Here is a 24,687-nt window from a genome sequence, read left to right on the forward strand (position 1 = left end):
ACAGTGTAGTGGTAGAAAACAACAGCCATAAATCACACTGTCAGGCAGCACAGAGAACAGGAGTAAAAACACAAGGCACATGAAGGCCATTCACTGTAGACACAGCACAGCAGAGTCCTACTCAGGATTTACTGAACCTGTAATTAATTAAAATTTCCTTCAAGCCAAATCTTTTATTAAACAAGGATTTGTGCTGACAATGAAGGAAAAACACAGAAAGGCAATTCATCACCGACCACTTCCCCCAGTTCAGGTTAAGGTAATGTAAGCTTTGCCACACGAAAATCTGTTGAGTTCTGTAAAGGGAAAGGGATTTGCAGAGCTCAGAGGGACCTCGTGGTCCACCCCGACAGAACTCTCCGATAATTTATAAGCATATTCAATGTTGTGCTCTAAGGACGCGTGTGCTTCCGTATTTCATCATTGCCCATTTCTACCCAGGAACTGACCGACAAACACATACCTTCCTCCTAACATCACAGGCGAGGGCTTTTAATATTTTCTTCTCTTAAAATTCAATTTCCACAACTACAGCCTTTTACAGCCACTTCAATCACTTCTGACACAGAAAAGCAGGATGGGATAAGACTAAGGATTATGAAGTAGCCAGAATCTGGGATGGAAAAACAGTCAGGTTTTCAGCTTCTATCGTCAGGTTAAATGAGGATGGCAGCTAAAATAGCAGGTGAAAGCCAGAGCAATCCCATAACAGCTTTAACTTTTGTAATGAGACACATGATTTTGTGGAAGAAGGGAAATGGTTTGGTGCCCTAATTCCCCCTCTATGTTACTGCATAAATGCTTTTTAGCACGTGTGTATTTTGAACCTGCTTCCACCACCACACCCCGAGACATAAGGAAGAGCTCCTAGGTTACCCAGTAATGACTGCAAAAACATATACTAAACTCTACAGAGCAAAAGGGTCAACGTTTTGTCAAGAAAAATAAAGGGCTGAAGAAATACTGCACATGCTCTGCTCTGCTCTGCTTTAGAGAGAGGTCTACTGAGAGAAGGAACTACTTTATGCCTTCTGGCCCTGAAATTGTGCCAGCCTTATGCCTTAACTCTGCACTTAATGAAGTTTCTGCCAAGGGATTTATGCACTTTGGGAGCAGATACGAATGGTGAGAGAACAAAACAGATGTCAAGGATTTCACAGAGATGTGTGCTACTAAATGAGAAGTGCCACCCTACAGTGGCACAGTATCCTTTCCCCACTCTTCCTCCGACTTCTGTCGTAGTGACATCTCTTTTCTCAGCCCCCTTCTACTGCTTAGCCTGATCTTTTCTGAGCTGTTCAGATAGTAAGCTCCCTTTGTAACCTTATGTCCATATTCTGCTGGTGCCCAGCTCAGGAGGGCACCATGCTCACAATCCTTTCTGTAGCTCAGGTTTCCCCAAACTTGGGTCCCCAGCTCTTTTTGGACTACAATTTCCATCACTTCTGATCACCGTTCCTGCTAGCTAGGGGTGATGGGAGTTGTAGTCCAAAAACGGCTGGAGACCCAAAGTTTGGGAAACCCTGCTATAGCTAAACAGAATATTGGCCCCTTTTGAAAGTGGGTGGAAGGGGCTTCAGATAATAATGAAAACAAACAGCTTTAAGCTCAGGAATCAAGACATATGACATTTCGAGAACTGAATACTCACAAACGGCTAATGCTGCTGAATGATCAGAGAGAAGTCCTGCCCATTTTAAGACCTAGTTGGGGTGGCTGCTGGGAGCAATGGCTTGGGTAAATAGGATTGGGTATATGCAGTGCCTGTTGTCTTTGTCCATGGAGTTTTCTTGGCAGGGATACTGGAGTGGCTTGCCAGTTCCTGCTCCAGGTGGATCACGTTTGGTCAAAACTCTCCACTATGACCTGTCCATCTTGGGTGCCCTGCATGGCATAGTTCATAGCTTTTCTGAGTTATTCAAGCCCCTTCACCATGGCAAGGCAGTGATCCATGAAGGAAATCAGCCCTGAGTGCTCACTGGAAGGACAGATCCTTGAAGCTGAGGCTCCAGTACTTTAGCCACCTCATGAGAAGAGAAGACTCCCTGGAAAAGACCCTGATGTTGGGAAAGATAGAGGGCACAAGGAGAAGGGGACGACAGAGGACGAGATGGTTGGATAGTGTTCTCAAAGCTACCAGCTTGAGTTTGACCAAACTGTGGGAGGCAGTGGACGACAGGAGTGCCTGGCGTGCTCTGGTCCATGGGGTCACGAAGAGTCAGACACAACTAAACGACTAAACAACAACAACATATGCAGTGCTATTTTTCTAGAAAAATAGGTGCTTTAATTCACCATGAACGCCTACCTGATTCTCTAAGAATAGCAATGGCACCCACCTGAATGGTGCTGGAACCCACCTGAGAGGTGCCAGAACTGAGTTCCAGCTGAAAAAAGCAGGGATAGCCAATGGGGGCACGTTCCAGATTTTGTTGCACTCCAACTCCCCCGAGTCCCACCAGCATGATCAACAGCCAGGGAGTTACAGTCTAGCAATACCTGGAGTGTTACATCTTCCCCACCTCTGATTTCAGTGAAGCTAGTGGGCAAAACCCTCCCTGGCCTTTGAGAGCCTTGCAGGGTGCTTGTTTCTATGCTTGTGGCACATATTTACAAGTATGTGAACAGTATACTGGTGTGCGCTCATAAACGGAACATGGAATCTTTGTGCTGTCTACAACTTTCTCAACAGAATCCTGAGAAGCTTCCCCTACCGGAGTTCAGTAAATTCCCAGCTCTTGGGCATGCCAATAAACCGTGTCCTTTGAACATTGGAGAATATTTACAGGGACTGGTGAACAGCCCCCTGCTCTCTTTAGTATTCAATTATTTGGGTCCTATCCAATGCTGGCGCAGCAGACTTCCACTTGCGCAATGGAATTCCCCCTACCGCCCCCGTGCGCAATGCTCCGGAGGATCAGAGGACCCTACGGAAAAGATTTCGATGGCGCCCGGGGAGAGAAATGGAAGGGAAGTCTCTTGTGGTAAGTGGGACTGTGTATACACAGTGTTAGATACAACCCTTTGTAAATACATGGGGAAAAACTACCCTAAGGGAGTTCTGTGAGTATTTGCACGTAATGCTCACAAAATCAAGATGGCATATGTTTAATTAAACCCCGTTCCCAGCCACTTCCTCCAGCTTCACAAACAACTCTCCCGCTCCCCCATCCCTTACCACTGCGGAGGGATAACCAACAGCTGGAGGGAGCTTAGTTTGCCCTGTCATTTTACTCTGAAAGTGTTTGGACTTAGAAGAATCGTTCCCCCTCCCCCCCCAAAAAAGCCACAATTCCTGTGATCACCGCAGAAAATGTGATGCTTAAGTTCTGGAATTAGTTCGTTTGCCAGCTGGTTGACTAGCCCACCTGCCTGGTTTTCAGCTTGGCTCACTCCCGCTGCCAGCTAACCTCCTAACAGTACAGTTGTCTTGTTTAGTTTTAACTTGCAAAAGAGCAGTAGCGATGGAGGAAAATTGCAGGTGAGAAAACGAGGGGTCCGGGTGTGTTTAAATACACAATAGTCTTTGCAGAGGACCCTTTGTGCATGTTTCGGTGCTTCCCGGATAAAGCGAGATCCTCGGAGGTGACAACACCAACTTAGCCAAACCTCAGAAAACTATCAGCACAATTTATCAGACTGATCCATTTGTGTATATAACGCAACACGTCACTCCAAGCTTCACCATGGGCTTAGTGCAGATGTGCGAGCTCCCGGAGTGGAGACTCCAGCCGTTTTGCTGCTGTGTATCATTCGCCTGAGGCTCATGTTTTCGATCTCTCCAGACTAATAAATAAGTTATTAGTCTAGGTAAATAATTATGATGTGCAACAGTATCATGGAAACACCACCGACGCTGATCACTATATGCGGCAATGATTCTCAATAACAGAGTGGAGCTTTTGCTCTTACAGCCCCTACTTTGTGGAATGCAGTTCATCACGTTATCAGACAGACGCCGACAATTTTGTGCTTCTACCTGCTTCAAACTTTTATGCTTACCCGGGCATTTCCAGAAGGATGATATCAGCTACGAGAGCCACACCATAGTGCAATTTTGTTGGACCTGTTTTCCAATATATTTAACGCTACGTGTGATTTTGTATTTTTATCTTGCATGCCACTTTTGAGATCTTTCTGGAATATGAAGTGGCCCATAACCGTTCTAGATAAGTAAACAAGATGCTCAAGAGCCCAAGAATTCACCCAGGCGTCTGCAACGTTGCCCCCAAACTCACAAGATTAGCACTCAGGAGGTTGCACTGCTGCAGGTTTCCTAGGCAAGTGCTCCCTGAAGACGGGAAGATCATGGTAAAGTCTGCAAGGGGCATGGGGAATGGTGAGATCAGCTGCCAAGTCCAGCTGCACAGGGAAGGCCAGCCTAACTAATCACTGATCTAAGGGCTGAACTACGGAAAGCATGTACGCATGTGCAACAGAAGCTAGGGCAATTCCGAGTGGAGAAGCAGCAAGGAGAGGGAGAAAAGAGCAAGTTTGAGGTTGTTGTTTTTTAGAAAAAGAACCCCAGGCAAGACACCTTGCTGCAACAAGTTCCATAGAAAACTATTTGCTGGGACACCCAACTCACAGACCTTGGTGCTGAACGAAGGCAGACATGGATATATAAGTAGCAACCCTATAAGTATCTTTAAAAAGGTGGCCTTTGTGTATGACGGAACCTATAGCAGTGGTGCTAAGCCCTCTGTGCTGTATTTGTCCTTAAATTATTTGGGTGGAGGGAGGAGTGGGGGGGGGTTATAAAAATGGAGGACCTGATGGGCTGGGCTTTCACTGATGCTGAATCGCTGCACCATACAGCTCGCTCAATGTCACACAGCAACAAAAACTCTCAAGGTGTTTCATGGGGGAAAACATGCATTCCATTTAACAATGAGAGGGAGGGAGCAAAGCTAAAACTTCAAGGGTCATCTTCAGTACTGGCAACAAAATTCTCACGACACTTTCGAAAGAAAGAAGTGCAAACTGTTCCTATTCAGTGGAGAAAGAGGAGGTCTGAATTTGCAGCATCCTGAATGAGCAGGTACCTTTTTATTGGTGTAAGAGCCCGTGTCGTGTAGAATTGCAACTCTAAACGGAGGCCACCATGTATGAAACTCCTTCACCCACTGATGCATCACTGTGGTTGGGCACACAATCACTGTTGGACCCAGCCCTTGGAACCTAGAAGAGATCACAAGATGACAGCACCGTGAAATAAGCAGCATGCATTATGAGAGCTATCAGAACAACTGTATTCAAGTTGGAAATGAAGAGATGGACTAGATGACTCTACAATTCCAGGACGACGCTGTAGAAGACAATGGAAAGGGGGATGCTAAGGACTTGGAGTCAATAACAGCCACAACGCTAAATGAAAAGTTTTGGGGAAGCTATACTAGCTTTCTCCTTCCAACCAATTAAACCAGTAAAACACAGAAACAACAGAGGACTGCAGGTTAAATTTAGAGAACTAGGCTGATCCCAATTTTAAAATAATGCCTGCAAGAGCCAGTGGCAGGGGGCGATTGTGGCAGAGAAATAAAAGCAACAGCATATGACGGGATGTAGCAGATAAAGTTACTAGGAATAATTACCAGCACAGAAAAAATGCCACAAACTCAATCCAGTCTACCGTCTGTGCAACAACCACGAAGAGAGGAAACTCAGTAAGGCATAACAGTCTGGAATAGCCTTGTGCATAGAAGGTACTGCATGCATCAATCAGGCTTCTATGTGCCTCCTACATGCCACACAGTCTGCAAGTCAAGGAATGCAAATCCAGACAGGATCTTATCTTATTTAGACTAAGGCTTGGATACACTAAGCAACAGCCCTGGTTGTTTGCTTAGTTCTCCAGACAGCAGCATAAGTAACAGCCTCTTGGGGGCTGCTAGGAACCCCTTTTGTTTCAGCCAGGGGCACCTGAATCAGCAGCGAATTTGTGAATGCCCATTAGGGCTTCCAGGGGCTGCAAGACATTTTCCCCTGACTGTTCCGATTGCTGGATTGATAACTACAGTGGTGCCCCGCAAGACGAATGCCTCGCAAGACGGAAAACCCGCTAGACGAAAGAGTTTTCCATTTTGGAGGTGCTTTGCAAAATGAATTTCCTATGGGCTTGCTTCGCAAGACGAAAATGTCTTGCGAGTTCCTGCGGGGGTTTTTTTCCTTCCCCCCCCCCTTTTTCTAAGCCGCTAAGCCGCTAAAAGCCGCTAAACCGCTAATAGCGCTAATCCGCTAAGCCGTCAATGGGCTTGCTTTGCAAGACGAAAAAACCGCTAGATGAAGAGAATCGCGGAACGGATTCTTTTCGTCTTGCGAGGCACCACTGTACTGATACTTGAGGTTCCAGGCGAATGGGGTGGGAGGAGGAAGACAACAAGGAGCAGGTTGTATAAAAAAAGAAAGCGGGAACTCCCTCTACTCGAACGTGGGTTTTCTGTGCTGACCCAAGGAAGGATCTTACAAGAAGGATCCTTGCTCACTCTTGACTCTCACTTCCAGCATCCCAAAGAAGACTGTGACTGCCTATGAAAGTACTCCACTGGTCTCTTGCCAGAGCAAATATTTTAATGTAAAAACGTAGTAAGTTGACTTAAAGGTATTACCCCTAATTGAAAATTCCATACTGTGTAAACTATCAATATTAACATAATTGAATTGGTAAGCAATCCATTTGCGCTCTATAACCTTAAGACATAGTATTGACCCAAAATAACTGGCGAGGCTCATCTGCAAAATGAAGCATCAATGCCTGGAATTCATTAAGAGTGTTACATGTTTAATTTTTCCTGCCCTCCAGCTCCATTGTCTCGTAAAAAAAAATTTCCTTTGATGTCCCCCGCTAAAAGAATTAAAGGAATATTGTAATTGAAATGCCATTAATAATTCACGGGGCCCTCCTCCACGGCAATACATCCAATGAAATATTCATCGCGCTCCACAGACTGACAGTCTGCGGAAGAGCACTTGCCTGTAATTTGAACCACGCGTCCTGATCTTGCTGTAGCTCAGACCTGCCAAGAAAGCAATTATCTGGATGGTCTTGCCCAATCCCATCTCGTCTCCCAGAATTCCTCCCACCTGCTGGCAGTGCAATTCCCAGAGCCACCCAACACCTGTCTGCTGGTACCTGCAAGCAAAAGGGCAAAATCAGATGGCAAACAAGAGACCGCAACAGGACAAACACATGAATTAGTCATTTGCAACGCTCAGAAGCTAGTTACCGTAACATGCTGCAGCATGTGTTTTACATGAAGGCTGTATTTACAGCGTCATGCATTTTTTATGCCTTTGGACGTTGGATGTGATGAACTCGCTCTTTGTGCAATGTTAAAAGTACATCTAATTAAACCGGGACGTGATAATTGGAGGGTGTTTTATTTCGTTTTGTATAAATATTGCTAGAACGGCCCCTTCTGGTTCTTCAGAACAGTAAGTGCAATTGTTTCCGCAGCCCAACATATAGGAGGACTGTTAAATCACAGTGGGACATTGCGGAGTGGTTCCATGCCCAGGTGCCCAACAGCTAGTGCTGAAAAGGAACAAAAAGTAAACAGTGGCTACAAACTAAGAAGAGGGAGGTTTTAAAAATAAGAGTAATTCCTTTGCCAGTGAAAACTTACCAGGCTGTTCTTGCTAAATTACACAAGTTACAAATTGCAAAAACACAGAATCATAGAATTGTCGAGTTGGAAGGGAACCCGGGGGGGGGGGGGGAGGGTCGTCTAGTCCAATCCCCAGCCATGCAGGAATATGCAGCTGTTCCATACAGGGATCGAACCTGCAACCTTGGCGTTATCAGAACCACGCTCTAAGCAGCTGAACTATCCAGGCTAATTTTTGTCTCTCCCTATTTGGAAGCAGGAGGATGGGCTATGCTTTGGGCACAGTTCACCAGTAACTTCTCTTTACGTAAGCAGCATTGAGATAAAAGATAGCTGTCAAACCTAGATGAAAGGAGTTGGGAGCAGGGGAAGGGCTGCCCTTCAGGGATGGATACAGCAAATACAAACAATGATACGGGTTAGATCAGACTAGGAGTACAAAAACAACGGCTACAAGCTGCATGCTAGTAAGTTTAGGGGTGGTTTTCAACCAAGAATGTAAGATTCTGCCAAAACAGAAGTTTTGCAGGAAGAATCTCCTTTGTTCAGAGGAATAGTTGGATAAATGCGTGAAAGATGACAGTATACTGTAATTCCATCTCATGCCTCAACTGGGTGGTCAGTGAGGTCAGAAAGAGATTATGGTCCCCCAAAAGCACTCCAATTGGGAGAAGGAACATATTTCCATCAGGTTAGATTAGCGAGTGATCCCTAGGGGTCTTCTGCCATCTGTAGTGTGTGGAGAACGTCTGGCTCACTTGCTAATCTATCCCCAGGGCTTTAAGGCAGGTTGCACACATGAGACATGATCTAAATTTTGGCTTAAAAAAGAATCTCTCTCTCTCACCACTTTCTCTCATCTGAGGATGCTGACTCCTCACAAAAAGCTCACCAAATTCTTCAGCTCAACTGAAAAGCCTGTTGTTTATTTCAAACCATTGCCCTCTTTCTCCCATTGACAGTTGGAAGGGTGCCTTTTGTAGATTCCTACTCGCATCCCTCAACAAGCTAGTTTCTTAACATTTTCACTTCACTAGGCACAAGGATACAGGAGACCGTTCTCCCCCTGATATTGCAAAACAAAGCATTTCTTCACATGGGGTGTGGGATGTACAATGATGAGCAACCAGTGTGATTGCTAGAGGAACAGGTAAGTGTGGCAGAGTCTTCCTTCTCCCTTCAGATGGCATCTGCCGAACAGAGGGCAACAGTGAGTTCTTGCCAAGAGTGAGCAAGGCACAGGAGTCCTTGCTCATTTCATTCTCTGCAACGTATCAGAACCAAGAAGCTAAACTCATGCAAGGGAGAAAAGAGCAGCAGCAAGCAGAGCATCATGGGAAGGGATACAGCCCATCTCTCCTCACATACCAGATGGACTCCAACACTGAGCTCTGGGCCTGCCATTCTAGCCCTAGATGCAGAGAAAAGCCTAAAAAAAGAATAGACCAAATTCTCCATTTAAAAAACAACACCCAGTAGGACCTACCAAGTCACATACACAAGTTTTGGCCTCTTCTTCATGGTCTCTTGTAGCTCTCTACATCCTATGCCTTAAAGTGCCTCTTAACTGCATAGAATTTAGCATATTTCATAGTCTTTTCAGAGAGACACAGTACGTTGCAACTGGTATAGATCTCTATTCTATTAATACTTGATATACGAACAGAATGCTTGAGAGTTGGGAGGAGAAATGGGCAAGCCGCTTTCTACTCCCCCATTTCTAGCTTCTCTTTTCCAAATATGTTTTTGAAACTGCAAAGCACAGAAACTAAAATGGAGTTTTCAGGACTGCCCTCATTCAACTTCAGCGAAAACAAACCCTAGAAAAGGATAAAGTTTTCAGAAGACCTGCTGAGAAAAATTAAGAGCCAGGAACAAACTAACTGGGAGTTGATCAATCTGCTTCGGGATTCACTGCTGCCATCTTTGCGCTCCAGTGTGGTCAGAGGAGCCTCTAATGCTTAATGATGGCAACCTCCTTTTCCTGCTGGGGAGATCTCATCTTTTAAATTGCATGTCAGACAAATCATTCAGCTCAATTGATCTTTTTAACCACTCAGGAAGTTTTGCCAGCTGACTCATGCTTGCAAGGGGATACCCTTCATTAGGGACGGCTATCATGCCAAGACTCATATTTAGTTGCCCGTCTTGGTTGAATTCTCTTTGGGTTTCTCTAATCATAGATCCATTTTTAGATTCTGGTTACAGCAGCGTAACACACCCTTAAGTCCACCAGCAATTGGTGAGGAACCTGTTAACCAAGCAGTGAGTTCCAGGGAAGCGATAAACACTGCTCAAGACCACCATGCTCAATGAAGTGTTCACAAGCTCACAAGCTACGCTGCTTGAATCAGAGGAGAAGATGCTTGAATCAGAGGAGAAGATGGTGAAATGCAAACAGGGGATACAGAAAGGGCTGAACTCCTCAATGCCTTCTTTGCCTCAGTCTTCTCTGATAAAGAAAACAATGCCCGACCTGAAGAATTTGGAGCAAATGATTCAGCAGAGGAAACACAGCCCAGAATAACTAAGGAGATAGTACAAGAATACTTGGCTAGTTTAGATGTATTCAAGTCTCCAGGGCCAGATGAACTGCATCCAAGAGTATTAAAAGAACTGGCAGATGTGATCTCAGAACCACTGGCAGTCATCTTTGAGAATTCCTGGAGAACAGACGAAGTCCCGGCAGACTGGAGGAGGGCAAATGTTGTCCCTATTTTCAAAAAGGGGAAAAGAGAGGACCCAAATAATTACCGCCCAGTCAGTCTGACATCAATACCAGGGAAGATTCTGGAGCAGATCATTAAGCAAACAGTCTGTGAGCACCTAGAAAGGAATGCTGTGATCACCAATAGTCAGCATGGATTTCTGAAAAATAAGTCATGTCAAGACTAACCTGATCTCATTTTTTGACAGAATTACAACCCTGGTAGATGAAGGGAACGCAGTGGATGTAGCCTACCTTGATTTCAGCAAGGCATTTGACAAGGTGCCCCATGATATTCTTGTAAAGAAGCTGGTAAAATGCGGTCTTGACTATGCTACCACTCAGTGGATTTGTAACTGGCTGACTGACCGAACCCAAAGGGTGCTCATCCTCTTCATCCTGGAGAAGAGTGACTAGTGGGGTGCCACAGGGTTCTGTCTTGGGCCCGGTCTTATTCAACACCTTTATCAACGACTTGGATGATGGACTCAAGGGCATCCTGATCAAATTTGCAGATGACACCAAACTGGGAGGGGTGGCTAGCACCCCAGAGGACAGGATCACACTTCAAAACGACCTTGACAGATTAGAGAACTGGGCCAAAACAAACAAGATGAATTTTAACAGGGAGAAATGTAAAGTATTGCACTTGGGCAAAAAAAAATGAGAGGCACAAATACAAGATGGGTGACACCTGGCTTGAGAGCAGTACATGTGAAAAGGATCTAGGAGTCTTGGTTGACCACAAACTTGACATGAGCCAACAGTGTGACGCGGCAGCTAAAAAAGCCAATGCAATTCTGGGCTGCATCAATAGGAGTATAGCATCTAGATCAAGGGAAGTAATAGTGCCACTGTATTCTGCTCTGGTCAGACCTCACCTGGAGTACTGTGTCCAGTTCTGGGCACCACAGTTCAAGAAGGACACTGACAAACTGGAACGTGTCCAGAGGAGGGCAACCAAAATGGTCAAAGGCCTGGAAACGATGCCTTATGAGGAACGGCTAAGGGAGCTGGGCATGTTTAGCCTGGAGAAGAGGAGGTTAAGGGGTGATATGATAGCCATGTTCAAATATATAAAAGGATGTCACATAGAGGAGGGAGAAAGGTTGTTTTCTGCTGCTCCAGAGAAGCGGACACGGAGCAATGGATCCAAACTACAAGAAAGAAGATTCCACCTAAACATTAGGAAGAACTTCCTGACAGTAAGAGCTGTTCGACAGTGGAATTTGCTGCCAAGGAGTGTGGTGGAGTCTCCTTCTTTGGAGGTCTTTAAGCAGAGGCTTGACAACCATATGTCAGGAGTGCTCTGATGGTGTTTCCTGCTTGGCAGGGGGTTGGACTCGATGGCCCTTGTGGTCTCTTCCAACTCTATGATTCTATGATTCTACTCTATGAATCATTTGCTAAAGGACTGAATGGAAAGACTAACAGTGTGAATGGAGTGATCTCTCCGTTTTACACACTGACTATGCTTGTGTAGGATGGACACATGTCTATGCAGTTTTGGCAGCTACAACACAACACAAACGTATAACCACAATGGAATTCAAGTTCTTCAGCTGGCTGCAGAAAGCCATAATAGACTTTAGCTACCCAGTTTACTCTTAACTTTTCCAGTTTGTACTGATACATTAGCAAATCACTTATAGCAATGAATTGTTGTTCGCTACTTTAGCATACATACTTGAAAAGCTTTTTGAAAAGGAAACCTGGAACTCTAAAACCCTCAGCAAATTCAGCATCACTATCATCCGAATCTTCCCCCGCCTTTTGCCGCTCCTCTCTGTCTTTCATTTGTTGCTTGTGCCACCTCCTGAAATTACAAGAAGAATCACCAGTGTTAGTTTAGGCAGCTAGGAGAGAACAGAAAGCAAATCTGAAAAGCAGCTATTGTGGTCCAGCAGACAGTGTGTTGTTTTTGACATAAGAAACCTGGGCTCAAATTCCAGCTGAGCTTAAGTGCTTATGCCTTGGGCAAGGTAAATAACTCTCTGGCTGGCTTTCCTACAGGAGGAATATAAAGAAGTGAGAAAGACTGTAAGGCACTCTACAAAGTAGTGCTCTACAAATTGCAGGCTTCCTGTGGGCACTCTACAAAGTAGTGCTCTACAAATTGCAGGCTTCCTATAGGTATCTGGTTGGCCACTGTGAGAACAGCATGCTGCACTAGACGGGCCTTTGGCTGGATTCAGCAGGTTTATGTGTTTAAATTTAGAAACATAAGAAAAAATGGGTGGTTGGGGAAAAGAGGGATAACATGTTTTTACAGTATCTGGATACAAAATATGTTTGCAAGACATTTCACACAGTTAACTGAATCACTAAACCCAACCAAAGTTCAAGGCAAATTAAATGTCGGCATAAAAACTTTTATCAACCTATTGTGCACACTGCTATACGGCCTTTAGAAGACATTTGTTATCGGAAAAAAAGGATCATTCTGTACAACAGGATGACAACATGCTACAGCAAGAGAGAGCATGCGATGATTTAAGATGGAAGTGCAAATCCACACCCGCTAACTTCAATGGGAGGTGATCAATCCATTGTACATTTCAGCCCCATCCTTACCAAAACTTTGTGTCCTGCGTACTTTTCCCAGCTGGAGCCTGCACCCAGTAGAAAAAGGTGGGTGGAGGGAAGAGTGGGAGAAACTTACTTCAAACTAACACTATTTCATTATACAGAAGGGAATTTCTCAGGGACCACCACCATGAACAAGACATGTCATTCCCCTCCAAGATATACAGTGGTACCTCGGGTTAAGTACTTAATTCTTTCCGGAGGTCTGTTCTTAACCTGAACTGTTCTTCACCTGAAGCACCACTTTAGCTAATGGGGACTTCTGCTGCCGCCGCGCCGCTGCAGCACGATTCCTGTTTTCATGCTGAAGCAAAGTTCTTAACCCGAGATAATATTTCTGGGTTAGCAGAGTCTGTAACCTGAAGCGTATGTAACCCGAGGTACCACTGTATTCCCTACAGATTAGAAACAGAAATTCATCTGGAGCAACCAGATTCAGAAGAGTTGAAAGCAGTTTATGAGCTTTTGCTTTTTTTCATTTTTTTGCTACATCCCCAGCTTTGGTAAAACATTATTTTTAAATGTTTTGGAAAACAATTCAAAAGCTTCTGATATTTGTTTGCCAGAATTAAGGAGGGAAAGGTGTAAACAACCTGATCAGCAACCCTTCTTTCAGATTACCTTCAGCTTGTCTGAAGGCAGATACATTTGATTTTCCCAAGCAAAATAAAAATAAACCATCTGCAAAATGTTGACAGAAGTTCCAGTCTCTGCTACAGCAGACAAGGGTTCAGACACTGTCAAATACCCTAAACTCAAGCCTAGAGATGGGAAATTCATGGCCTTCAGTATGTTAAACCATAAAGCTCATCATTTCCCATATCGGCCATGCTGATTTGTGCTGACTGGAGTTGTAGTCCAACAATATGGGAGACCGGATATTCCTGTTCTAGTTAAGATAAGCATGGTCAAGAGAGAATAAAGTTGCTCCAAAAGACTCTGCCAAAGAGTGATTCAAATTCATTTACTAAGAGGAAAATGGGTACTATGTTTGTGTATGAGCTGAGTTTTAATGCTGGTGATAAGGTAAGGAGCACCCAAGTTGCAACAAAACTTGTCTCTCTCCTGTATTCTCCCGGAACTTTTAAACAATTTAAGATTTAATCATAGAACTGCAGAGTTGGGAGGAAGGTGCCACGAAGGTCATCAAGTCCAACCCCCGGCAACACACGAATCTTTGTGCCCAACGTGGGACTTGAACCCATGTTCCTGAGATGAAGAGTCTCATGTTCTACCGACTGAGCTATCCAAATGCTTGGGAAAGGGCTAAAGATCTGTGGTAGCAGACATGCTTGTGTGCAGAACATCCCTGATTCAAGCCCGAGTGTCGCCAGGTAGGACTGTATTGTCATTGCTCGCTGGCAGTGGCACTCGACTTGGTTTAAGACAGCCTCCCAGTCAGACTTGGTTTAAGACAGCCTCCTATGTGTTCCCGCTTGCTAGTTCTGTTTAGTTCTCTTTAGTTCTGTTTATGGAATCCATACTGCTTTTTAAGGATTTTATGCTGGTTCTATGGTAACTGTTGTGCCAGCGCTGCTTCTGAATTTATTAAGCTGAGTGTTGATTGCATAAACGTTTTACTGATTTTAATTTGTCAGTTGGTATGTAAAATGGCAAAGAGCAATAAATAATATTTCACACATTCTGCATGCCCAGCTAAAGGTATCATTCGTGAAGCTGGCAACCATTTTTCCACCACCTGCAACAGCTTACCTGTTTGCCAAATGTCTGAACGAAATTCGCCAAGCAAAAAGAAAAGGCGAAGGAGCATTTAGCAATCTGTACTCAAGTGTCATATAGCCACGACAAAGAGCTATCAATACCGACAAATAAAGAGGTAAAGGATAAATAGTGAATATTGCTGCTATTTCCAGGTTTTGTGATGGCAATAAAGTCACTGATAAACCAATTGAGACATCAACTAAAACCCAATGGAAGCATATTAAAGTGTGCAATTAAAAGCTCTGATTTATTACTTGTTAGCAAACTATTTTATTTTGTGCAAGAGATGCAAGCAGGATTAGTGAATCATTTATGTTTTTACAAGGATTTTGAGTGCTTCCAAATGTCTACTTCCTCTAGCAAATCGACCATAGTGCATTTGCAGGAGACTGGAATACTGACAGGCTGTCATGCTAGACACCCGTAAGCTAAACATCAACAGCAGCTAACAGAACGGGGAGCGCTGCTGGTCCAAACGTATTGGGACGCAAAATCAGCATAGGTTGATACCACTGTAAAACAAGGCATTTATTCATTCATTCATTTATTCATTCATTTAACTAACTAACTAACTAACTAACTAACTAACTAGCTAGCTAGCTAGCTACGGAGCCACCAAACCACTGTGATGAGAGCTATCTCCTTTTGTGAAGTATTCATCTAGCTCCGTTATCACATGCTGAAGGGCTTTCGCATCACCCTACAGAAGTGGTGAACTTTTCTTTGGCCTAAAGGATGCATCCCTACTTGGCCAACCCTCTGCAGCCATGGCCAAACTCGGCCCTCCAGATGTTTTGGGATTACAATTCCCATCATCCCTGACCACTGCTCCTGTTAGCTAGGGATGATGGGAGTTGTAGTCCCAAAACATCTGGAGGGCCTAGTTTGGCCACGCCTGCTCTAGGGGACATACACCAGAGGTGTGCACTGTCGCCCACATGAACACAGAATTCTCTCAGCAATTAAGCTTGAAGAAAACACTTTAGCTTTTCTTTCCAAGCCTAATTGCCAGATTACTTTCCCCCGTCGCACTGTCAAGTAAGGCTGCCCCATGACGTGTTCTCCAGTTTCCCGATACGTTTGAACTAAGCGAGTTTGTTGGCTCTTTGGCTCAGCTTTAAGAAATTGTAAGCATCGGTTTAAAATGCTTGGATTTGGATTTAATTTTAACCAGGCCATGTCTACAAATGGAAACCTAAAATATTAAGAATTAAAATGATAATTGATCATCGATGCAGGAGGGCTGGGCTGAAGTCCTCTTTGGACAATAATGCATCACTTTGGGAATAACAGGCCTCCTTGGGTCCAATCCTTACTGGATCTTTGCCTTATTCCTGCCCTCCTTGTTGTGATTCCATATCCTTTTAATTAATGCAGGTGGTTTAATTAATGAAGGATGGAATTTAGACACAAGTTCATTTTCCATTTAGTGCATTCTCTTGCTAGAAGATGTGATGCCTGAAAGTGGACAAAAGTTGAAAAGGGTTTTCAGGAATCCTGAAGTCAATGCAACATAAAACCTATAGGTTGTCTTGTTAACGCCTGAGTAATTTGAGTTCATCCTTCTTTAAATATGGGCTTCTGAAAACATTTTTATTTATTTATTATTACATTTATATCATGCCCTTCCTCCAAGGAGCTCAAGATGACTTACACAGTTCTCTCCCCTCCCCATTTGAACGAAAGTGCAGCCAGGCACTTCAAACATGTAGCTCACAACAGATCACAATCTGATTTTTCCAAACATATTCAGGAACCAAGCTGGGTATTTAATATAGTTTGTGTTTCTGAAGCATAATATATTTTCCATTTCAGACAGCCAAGATTCCCTTAATGATCATTCTCATTTTGTAAATTGAGACAATGAGTTACTCTTCCGATCTGGCTTTTTATGAGTTGTGTGGGGGCCGCTCTAATCGCTGCCTCCTCAGCAGATTAAACATATGCCATTAGAGTTACAAGTCTCAGAGAGCAGAGCCAGGATGATGCTGGGGATTAGGCATCTACACCAAAATCAAGGATTTTCCTTATCAGTGAACTATCTTTCCCTGTTTCATCAGACAACGGGCCACGCCATGAGGAGCTTCTTGCTCTGCCCAGCTTGAGGCAGGACCTGTTTTAATTTGGATATAATTTGCCCAAGAGGCTGGGCTAGAAAGGCACCTCTCTTCCTAATGAAACTACTGGAGGGAAAATGTGGTCCTCCAAGGTGGAAGTTGGAATCCAGTGCCACCAACCATTCACAGGTAAATAATAATTTTTATTTATACCCCGCCCTCCCCAGCCAAGGCTGGGCTCAGGGCGGCCAACAAGCAATAATAAAACAAGTTGAATGAATACAACTTAAAAACAAGATTAGAATACAAAAATTAAAATATTGAAACATTAAAATATTAAAATGCAGCCTCATCACAGGAGGAGAAAGGAAAAAGAAAAAAGAAAGAGGGGGAGAGAATCAACTTGGCTCCAAGCCAAAGGCCAGGCGGAACAACTCTGTCTTACAGGCCCTGCGGAAAGAAATCAGATCCTGCAGGGCCCTGGTCTCATGAGGCAGAGCGTTCCACCAGGCCGGAGCCAGTGTTGAAAAGGCCCTGGCTCTGGTTGAAGCTAATCTAACTTCCTTAGGGCCCGGGACCACTAGGGTGTTGCTATTTATGCTATTTATGGAGCCTTGAGGCTCTCCGTGGGTCATACCGGGAGAGGCGGTCCCGTAGGTACGAGGGTCCTAGGCCGTGAAGGGCTTTAATGGTCAAAACCAGCACCTTAAATCTGACCCTGTACTCCACCGGGAGCCAGTGCAGCTGGAAAAGCACTGGGTGAATATGCTCTCATGGCAGAGACCCCGTGTGGAGCCTCGCTGCTGCATTCTGCACCCCCTGGAATTTCTGAGACAGCTTCAAGGGCAGCCCCGCGTAGAGTGAATTACAGTAGTCAAGCCTGGAGGTGACTGTCGCATGGATCACTGTGGTAGAGAAACACTGTCTCTTCTCAGTGGCATTTGGTGGGACAAATCAAATTAGCTCCCCACACATATAAGGGGGTGGGGTTGCTGTACCATTTGGATTCCTGGCTAAATAATTTATTTTTCCTCCAAGGATCTCAAGGTGTTCTCCCCGCCCTTCAGTTAATCCCCACAACAACCCTGGAAGGAAAATTTGGACTGGGATGCAGTAACTGGTCCAAGGTCACCCAGAGAGCTTCACGGCTGGGTAGAGATTTGATCCCAGGTCCTAGTCTGACACTCTAACCAGTAAACCACACACCGTGGCAAAAAGATGGATCAGCAGAACAACTGCAACAAAATCAAATCAAAGGGGTGAAAAACCAGCGGCCCCCAGGCACTTTCTCATCTGTTTTGCAGCATGACCTTATTCCCCCAAACTTCCCCCCACTGTAATTAGACTTGAACAAATTGGATGGTTTTTTCCAAGATCAAATGCAGCGTTAGGAAACCTTTGGAGTGACATGCATTCCCCAGACATGGCCAAACCAGTGCCACAATTTGGATGGAAATATCAGGTTTGAAGAAACAGCTTCAAACTAGATTCCCACTTTTGCATCTGGCTGCACCCACCACTGATATGAACCCCCTGGAAATTTAAAAAGTTTCCCTATGCCTGATGTAAGGCACAGTTTATCTTATTTTAATTTTCACCCACCCTGATCTAAAAGCAACACATCTCACATAATAACAAAGTTACGCTCGCATATGATAAATAAGCATGCCTATTGAAATCATTGGGACGGGTCCAGACCTGGCCTTCTGCAAAGCAGAAAGGCTCGCTTTGTTTGCAGAAGAGACTGAGATCCAGCAGAGGCTTCTGCTTGCGGAAAGAGGGTCGCCATTTTTGCTAATTCGTCTTCAGACTCAAGCATCACTTCCCACATCATTTGAGACAGTCGCCCAACCTTCTGGGACCGCTTTTCAGGGATGGAATCAACCCATGGTCTTAACTGTTATTAGGCGTTTTGGTTAATGCTGCTTTTATGTTTTACTTGTCCAATCTACTGCTATTATGATCTTGTTCTTACAACGTCCATTTCATTATATTGGAATTTTCAGTGGTTTTACTGGCAGGCATTTTGGAATTTTTTGCGCACAATAAAGTGGGTTATGAATATTAGAAATGTTTTTTTTAAAAAAAACAACAACTGCAGTACTTAAGGCAATGGCATTCAAACCAATCTAATATGCAGCCTCCAATTTCCCATCCACACTTGGGCATACTAAGAGAAGTAAACTGCCTCCCTCGCTCTCACACCTTTCTTCCTAAAATGAGGGCTCCCTCTCCCTCGGAACAATCTGCCACAGAAAAATGACAAGGCAGAACTACTACAGAGTCCCCCTGTTTGCATGTTCTCCCTCTGGAATCACAAACTTTTAATTGGCCTTGTGCTTCAGATGTTCAGAGGAGAATCACAGCTGGCTCACTGTCAAGCTTTACAAGCGTAATATTTTCACCTTGATGCAGGACCATCTCCCAGATACAATCTTGAAAGCTTCGCTGTGGAAAGAAAACTCATTTTCTGCCTCTTGAAGTACGTGGGACTCCCCACACAGCAAAATGCTCCATCGAGCAATCCAGGAGGACTGCATCCGTCATTTGGGGGTGAAACTTGCCAGACACTCATCCAGTTGTTTTTATAAACAACTATAACTGACAAGGAATAAGATGCAAGTGTAAGCAAATGCCGTTCCTTTAGCAAATTCACTCCACTTTATCTCCTAGCAGCATTTCCCACGGTACAGATCACCTGGGGAATGCAAGTACAAGAACGTCAATGTGGGCAGCTGCAGTTTAACAGCTACAATAACTAGAGCTATGAAATTTTAGGAGATATGATGTTTTGGTGGCAATTACAATTATTGATATTTCTAAAATTCATTTAGGCTTTTATTGTAACTTAAGCAACTGCAGGAAATGTATGACTTTAGCAGGGATAAATTGTTACGATCTTAACGTTATTAAAAAACTTGTCTGGATGGATTTAAATTGTGAATCATATTAAAACTTTCAATCAAAATAAATTACTCTTGATGAAAACTCTGAATTAAAAATGATTTAATATTGAGCTAAGTCAATGGAAAAAAGTTGAGCTTCATTCAATAAAATGGCAAATATTTTACAGATTAATACATTTATTAATTCTTTAGTCCATCTCTCAGAAAGGCTATTATTTCTCCAGCCAAAAGGAATCAGTTGGGTTGTTCTCCTCGGGGGCCTAGATTAGGAGAACATGGTTTTTCTTTTAAATAGTTTCAGAGGTCTCACAATTCTGCCTTCTACCAGCCCAGCAATGGGCCAATTTTGGAATAAAAAATATTCTGTGACGAGGTAGATTAGTTTTCAAAACAACAACAACGTGTGGTTTATTTTAAATTAAGTCTTTTGATTTAAAAAAAAACAAGTGCATTCACTTTCATTTTTCTAGAAGACAAATCCTTTGAGTAAGCTCAACTTATCCAGCACAATAGACTTCATGCTACTACTGAGTGGTGTGGCACCGCAATCACCCAATAGTGGAGCTGCACAAGCAACACAGGCTGCAAATCACTACAAGCACTTATGCTAAGACTTTTTGAAGCAATCAATCAATCAATCAATCAAAGGAATAGAGAGAAGCAGCAAAAGGGCAGTCAAAGGAAGGCCCCTACAGAACAGCCTTTACCCTGTTTGAAGATGAAATTCTGCCCACTGGGTACTGTACTTTGCACCTCCATATTTAATGATATATGTTTACTTATAGAGTACCCTGTTAGTCATTCATACATTACAATATCCATGCTTTTTTGCACTGACTGGGAATATACATCTAATTATTTCATTGGGATAAAAAGAGCTCTCCAAGAAAAAAATGAAACCATAGCATACTCTGATATTAAGGATCTTCTGTTCTGTTCCCCGGCTGTTAGTTCTAAAATGTAGGAGGCATACAACAGTCTAGTTTTTGTATGTATTAAAAAAAGACTGGAATTGCCACAATAAATATTTGGGTGCGTGTTGTGGTTTTTTACTAACCTTAACCTTTGTTTATAGTAATCTTCATTGCCGTCATCTCTACATTTTTTAATTCTCTTTTTCCCAGCAATATAATCATCCTCCTCTTCATCAGAGCTTGGGGAAAAGTCGTCATCCCCAACATCTTCTTGAAATTCGTGTGTTAATGAAAATCTCTTTCTCCTTGGCAGAGGTTTCACTTCATAATCATCACCATCATCTTCTTGAAAAAATTCATCTTCCCCATCCAGACTGCCAAGCTCTTCTTCATCAGGCCTGTATTCCGACTCCTCACTGTCCTCCCGCTGCTCCTCTCCCTGTATCTCATTGCCCTTAGGAAGTCTGGCCTTGGCCTGAATCTTAAGAACGTGGTTCTGAAGCTTTCTCATGTGCTTCTTCAAACGGCTGTCCGTTTTGGGCCGGCTTTTACTCTCGGTTCCTTTGCCTTTTATGGGACATACTGGAGTTTTGATCAGATTCTTCTGCGAAGGAGCTTTCTTCTTGGTCCCCTTACGAACTGAAGGCCTCTTCCTTTCAAATGAGAGTTTTGCTTGATCTGCCAAGTATTTTTCAAAACCAGCTCCTTCATCTAACATTATCCGACGGGGCTTCTTCTCTTGGCTCTGGAGTATCTTTGTTCCAAATGGAGTCATCTGACCAGTTCGGATGAGGTTCTCCCATTCAGTTTCCTGGGCTGGCATAAGCATGCTCCCAAGGGATGAGGGACCAGGTTCTACAAAGCACAAAACCCCCCAAAGATTAAAAAGATCTATACATGACTGCTTTCCTTCCAACAGAAACATATACAGTGGTACCTCAGGTTATAGATGCTTCAGGTTACAGACTCCGCTAACCCAGAAATAGTACCCCAGGTTAAGAACTTTGCTTCAGGATGAGAACAGAAATCGTGCGGCGGCGGCAGCGGGAGGCTCCATTAGCTAAAGTGGTGCTTCAGGTTAAGAACAGTTTCAGGTTAAGAACGGACCTCCGGAACGAATTAAGTTCTTAACCTGAGGTACCATTGTATGTGAAAAAGACAAGTGCACCCATTTATCTCAGTGTGAAACAATCTTCAGGATAAAGCTATTATCCTGAGAGTTCAAATGAACAGATCTGTTATATCCTTGTGCTTTATAGAAGGAACACAGGGCAGAGAGGTGGGGAAACTATAAATGTAAAGAAAGTCAATGCACAAAATGGCCGGAAACCAAAATAGAGACTTGACAAAAGGGGGGAGAGAAAGAAAGAGAATGGAGAAAAAATAGCAATAGGTGCAGACAGACGGGTGGCTCTTACAGATGCTTAAATGAAAGAAGCTATAGGACTGAAAGTGGGAGAAGACAGACATCTAGGGGGTCATCATTGTAAAAGTGTTACCAGAAGCCAAATAACCGATTTGGAGCACATGGTGAGACAATACAGCATAGAACATGGGTAGGCAAACTAAGGCCCGGGGGCCGGATCCGGCCCTATCGCCTTCTAAATCTGGCCCGCAGACAGCCCAGGAATCAGTGTGTTTTTACATGAGTAGAATGTGTCCTTTTATTTAAAATGCATCTCTGGCCTCCCTGGTGTTTTTACATGAGTAGAATGTGTCCTTTTATTTAAAATGCATCTCTGGGTTATTTGTGGGGCCTACCTGGTGTTTTTACGTGAGTAGAATGTGTGCTTTTATTTAAAATACATCTCTGGGTTATTTCATTCTTTTTTTTCCTTTCAAAATATAGTCCGGCCCCCCACAAGGTCTGAGGGACAGTGGACCAGCCCCCTGCTGAAAAAGTTTGCTGACCCCTGGCAGAGAAGAAACAGAAGACCAATAAATTTTCTTTGGAGTAAGTTCCTGAAGTTAGGGCCGGCTCCCTCCCACTGAGGGAGACCATCCACGGACTTGGGTGCACTGCCATCAATATGCGGATAACAAGCAGAAATATTTCTATTTTTTGTCTATTACCAAGAAAGCTGCTGATACCCTAAATTCTGGGGGAATAATGGGCTGGATGAGGGTCAATTAATTGAAGTTTAATCCAGAAAAGGCAGAAGTGCTCCTGGCCAGGAGAGAAATGGACGCTGTTAGAAGGATTCAACAAGTTTTGAATGTGCTAGTATGCCCCTTGAAGAAATAGGCTTTCAGTCTGGGGGTGTGCCTGGATTTGACTTTGGATTTGTATGGCTGTGGCTAGGAGCACTTTTGCCCAACTTATGCTGGTGTACAAGATGCACGTGTTCCTGAATCAAACCTGGCCATGATAGCACACATCTTAGTTACTTCTAAACTGGATTACGGTAATGTAGCCCAGAGGGAAGTCAACCTGGAAAGGCAGCCCATCTAGGAGAAGGAAATCTCTCATTCTAAGCCTCCACTGCTTTGCAGGATATCTTTGGGAGAAGAAAAGAGTAAACCCTGCACAAATCCGAAGTGGAGACCCTAAGGCAGTTAGATGGCGCCTTGTATGCCTCCAGCAACTCCTGCAGCTAAGCTGGTGCCAAACATATTTCTCTGCTTTTCTTTGGACCACATCAGTGGAGCTGAATGGGGGATCAATCTCTGCATAGCTCAGGACCTCCACACACACTGTTCAGGCTTGTGCCCCAGGGAGGTCACTTCAGTGTTGCTAATGCAGCCATTTGACTTCACTTCTGGAGGCACACTCCATTGTCTCTTGAGACAGACGGATGCCAACAATGTGGTCTACACTGGACTTACTTTCAAGGGTCCTAGAGAGGTTTCCATTGGTACAGAATGCAGTAGCTAGGATGTCAATGGGTGCTTGCCCTCAGGACCATATGACCCCTACTCTGCAACAACTGTACTAGTTGCCAATTTGTTTCAGAGCACAATTAAAGGTGTTGATTTAGCTTTGAAGCCCTAAATGGCTTGGGTTCAGGTTATTTTGAGGACTGTATCCTCCTGCATCAGCCTGCCCACCCCCTAAGATCCAGTAGAGAGGCCCTTCGGTGAGTTCCAACTGTGATGTGCGCACGATTAGGAGAGACAAGGCCTTTTCAGTGGCTGCACCGAGACCACCTGATGAGGTACATTTGGCCTTTCCTATTCCGTCTTCTTCTGTTTGGTGAAAACTTTTCTGTTCTGACAAACTTCTGTCTTGCTGTGCAGATTGTCTTTTCTGTGGTGTCTTTATCTGCTGAACTCAACTCTGTTTAATATGTGTTTTTATTGTTGTTGTATCATGAGTTTGTAACATTTTTATTGCTGTAAATCAGTATGAGTGATGCATATGAATGAGAAGGGTGGTATATACATTCTATAAAAAAATGAATAAAAATAAAAGGTGCAGCAGAAACCTCAGTAAGAATGCTTTCAACAGAGCAGAAAGGGAAAATGGAAAGGACTGACAAGACATAAGGGCAAAACTTCCAATATCTTTGCAAAACTTCAGTTCTCTAATTTAATAGCCTGTTCAATGCATGCTCATTGATACTTAAAAGGTGGTAGATTGCAGCTGGAGCTGTGAGGAACAGATAGTGACAGCTCTAACAACAATGCAAAACATACCGTTGTGCTTGTGTTTACTGCATATAATTTTCTTTCCACATATTAAAAATTGTGAATGTTGATTGATTGAATTACATCTTTCAGTGAAATGCTATCATGGTGTTTGTCAACTTAAAACATTATTTTTTCTTTGCAGCTCAGCTAATTTGATTAACAGTTTCAATTTATTAAGAGCAAAGCTCTAGCGATTCTAAAGAACAACCATCCCTTCTGAACTGAACCAAGATTTATTTTCATCCATGAAGATTCCCATATGAGTGCTCAGATGAGCAATTCTGCAGGTGCAGAAAATTAAAACAGTGCTAAATCTCTCTAAAAAAACAACTCATTGAAGTTAATAAACTTGGTGTATTTTTTCCAAGCGTAATATTAAAAGTTGATTTCAAATGAAGGTATTATACCAAGATGACCCAAATAAATGATCGCTTTCCTTACCGACATCTTCTTCAAAGTCAACACCATCTATTTCACCAGAAATTTCTTCTCCAAGAATTATCTGAAGGCGTCTCTGTTTTGCTTTGATTTTTTTCAACTGCTGCTCCTGAAATCATG

The 24,687-nt window shown here is 43.6% G+C and overlaps 1 protein-coding gene across 1 annotated transcript in view; it reads right to left on the reverse strand.

Annotated features, from left to right (window-relative positions):
- Positions 1 to 24,687, reverse strand: part of ERCC6 (ERCC excision repair 6, chromatin remodeling factor) — a 46,878-nt gene that overhangs the window by 17,808 nt on the left and 4,383 nt on the right. The window contains exons 3-7 of the mRNA XM_081864201.1: positions 24,571 to 24,676; positions 20,643 to 21,354; positions 12,002 to 12,130; positions 6,974 to 7,132; positions 5,046 to 5,181 (exon numbers count right to left, since the gene is read on the reverse strand). Coding sequence (XP_081720327.1) covers positions 5,046 to 5,181; positions 6,974 to 7,132; positions 12,002 to 12,130; positions 20,643 to 21,354; positions 24,571 to 24,676 — 1,242 coding nt within the window. The remainder of the gene's footprint in view (positions 1 to 5,045; positions 5,182 to 6,973; positions 7,133 to 12,001; positions 12,131 to 20,642; positions 21,355 to 24,570; positions 24,677 to 24,687) is intronic.

Source organism: Podarcis erhardii (assembly GCF_964252035.2).
Source record: "Podarcis erhardii genome assembly, chromosome: 5".
Taxonomy (NCBI): Eukaryota; Metazoa; Chordata; class Lepidosauria; order Squamata; family Lacertidae; genus Podarcis; species Podarcis erhardii.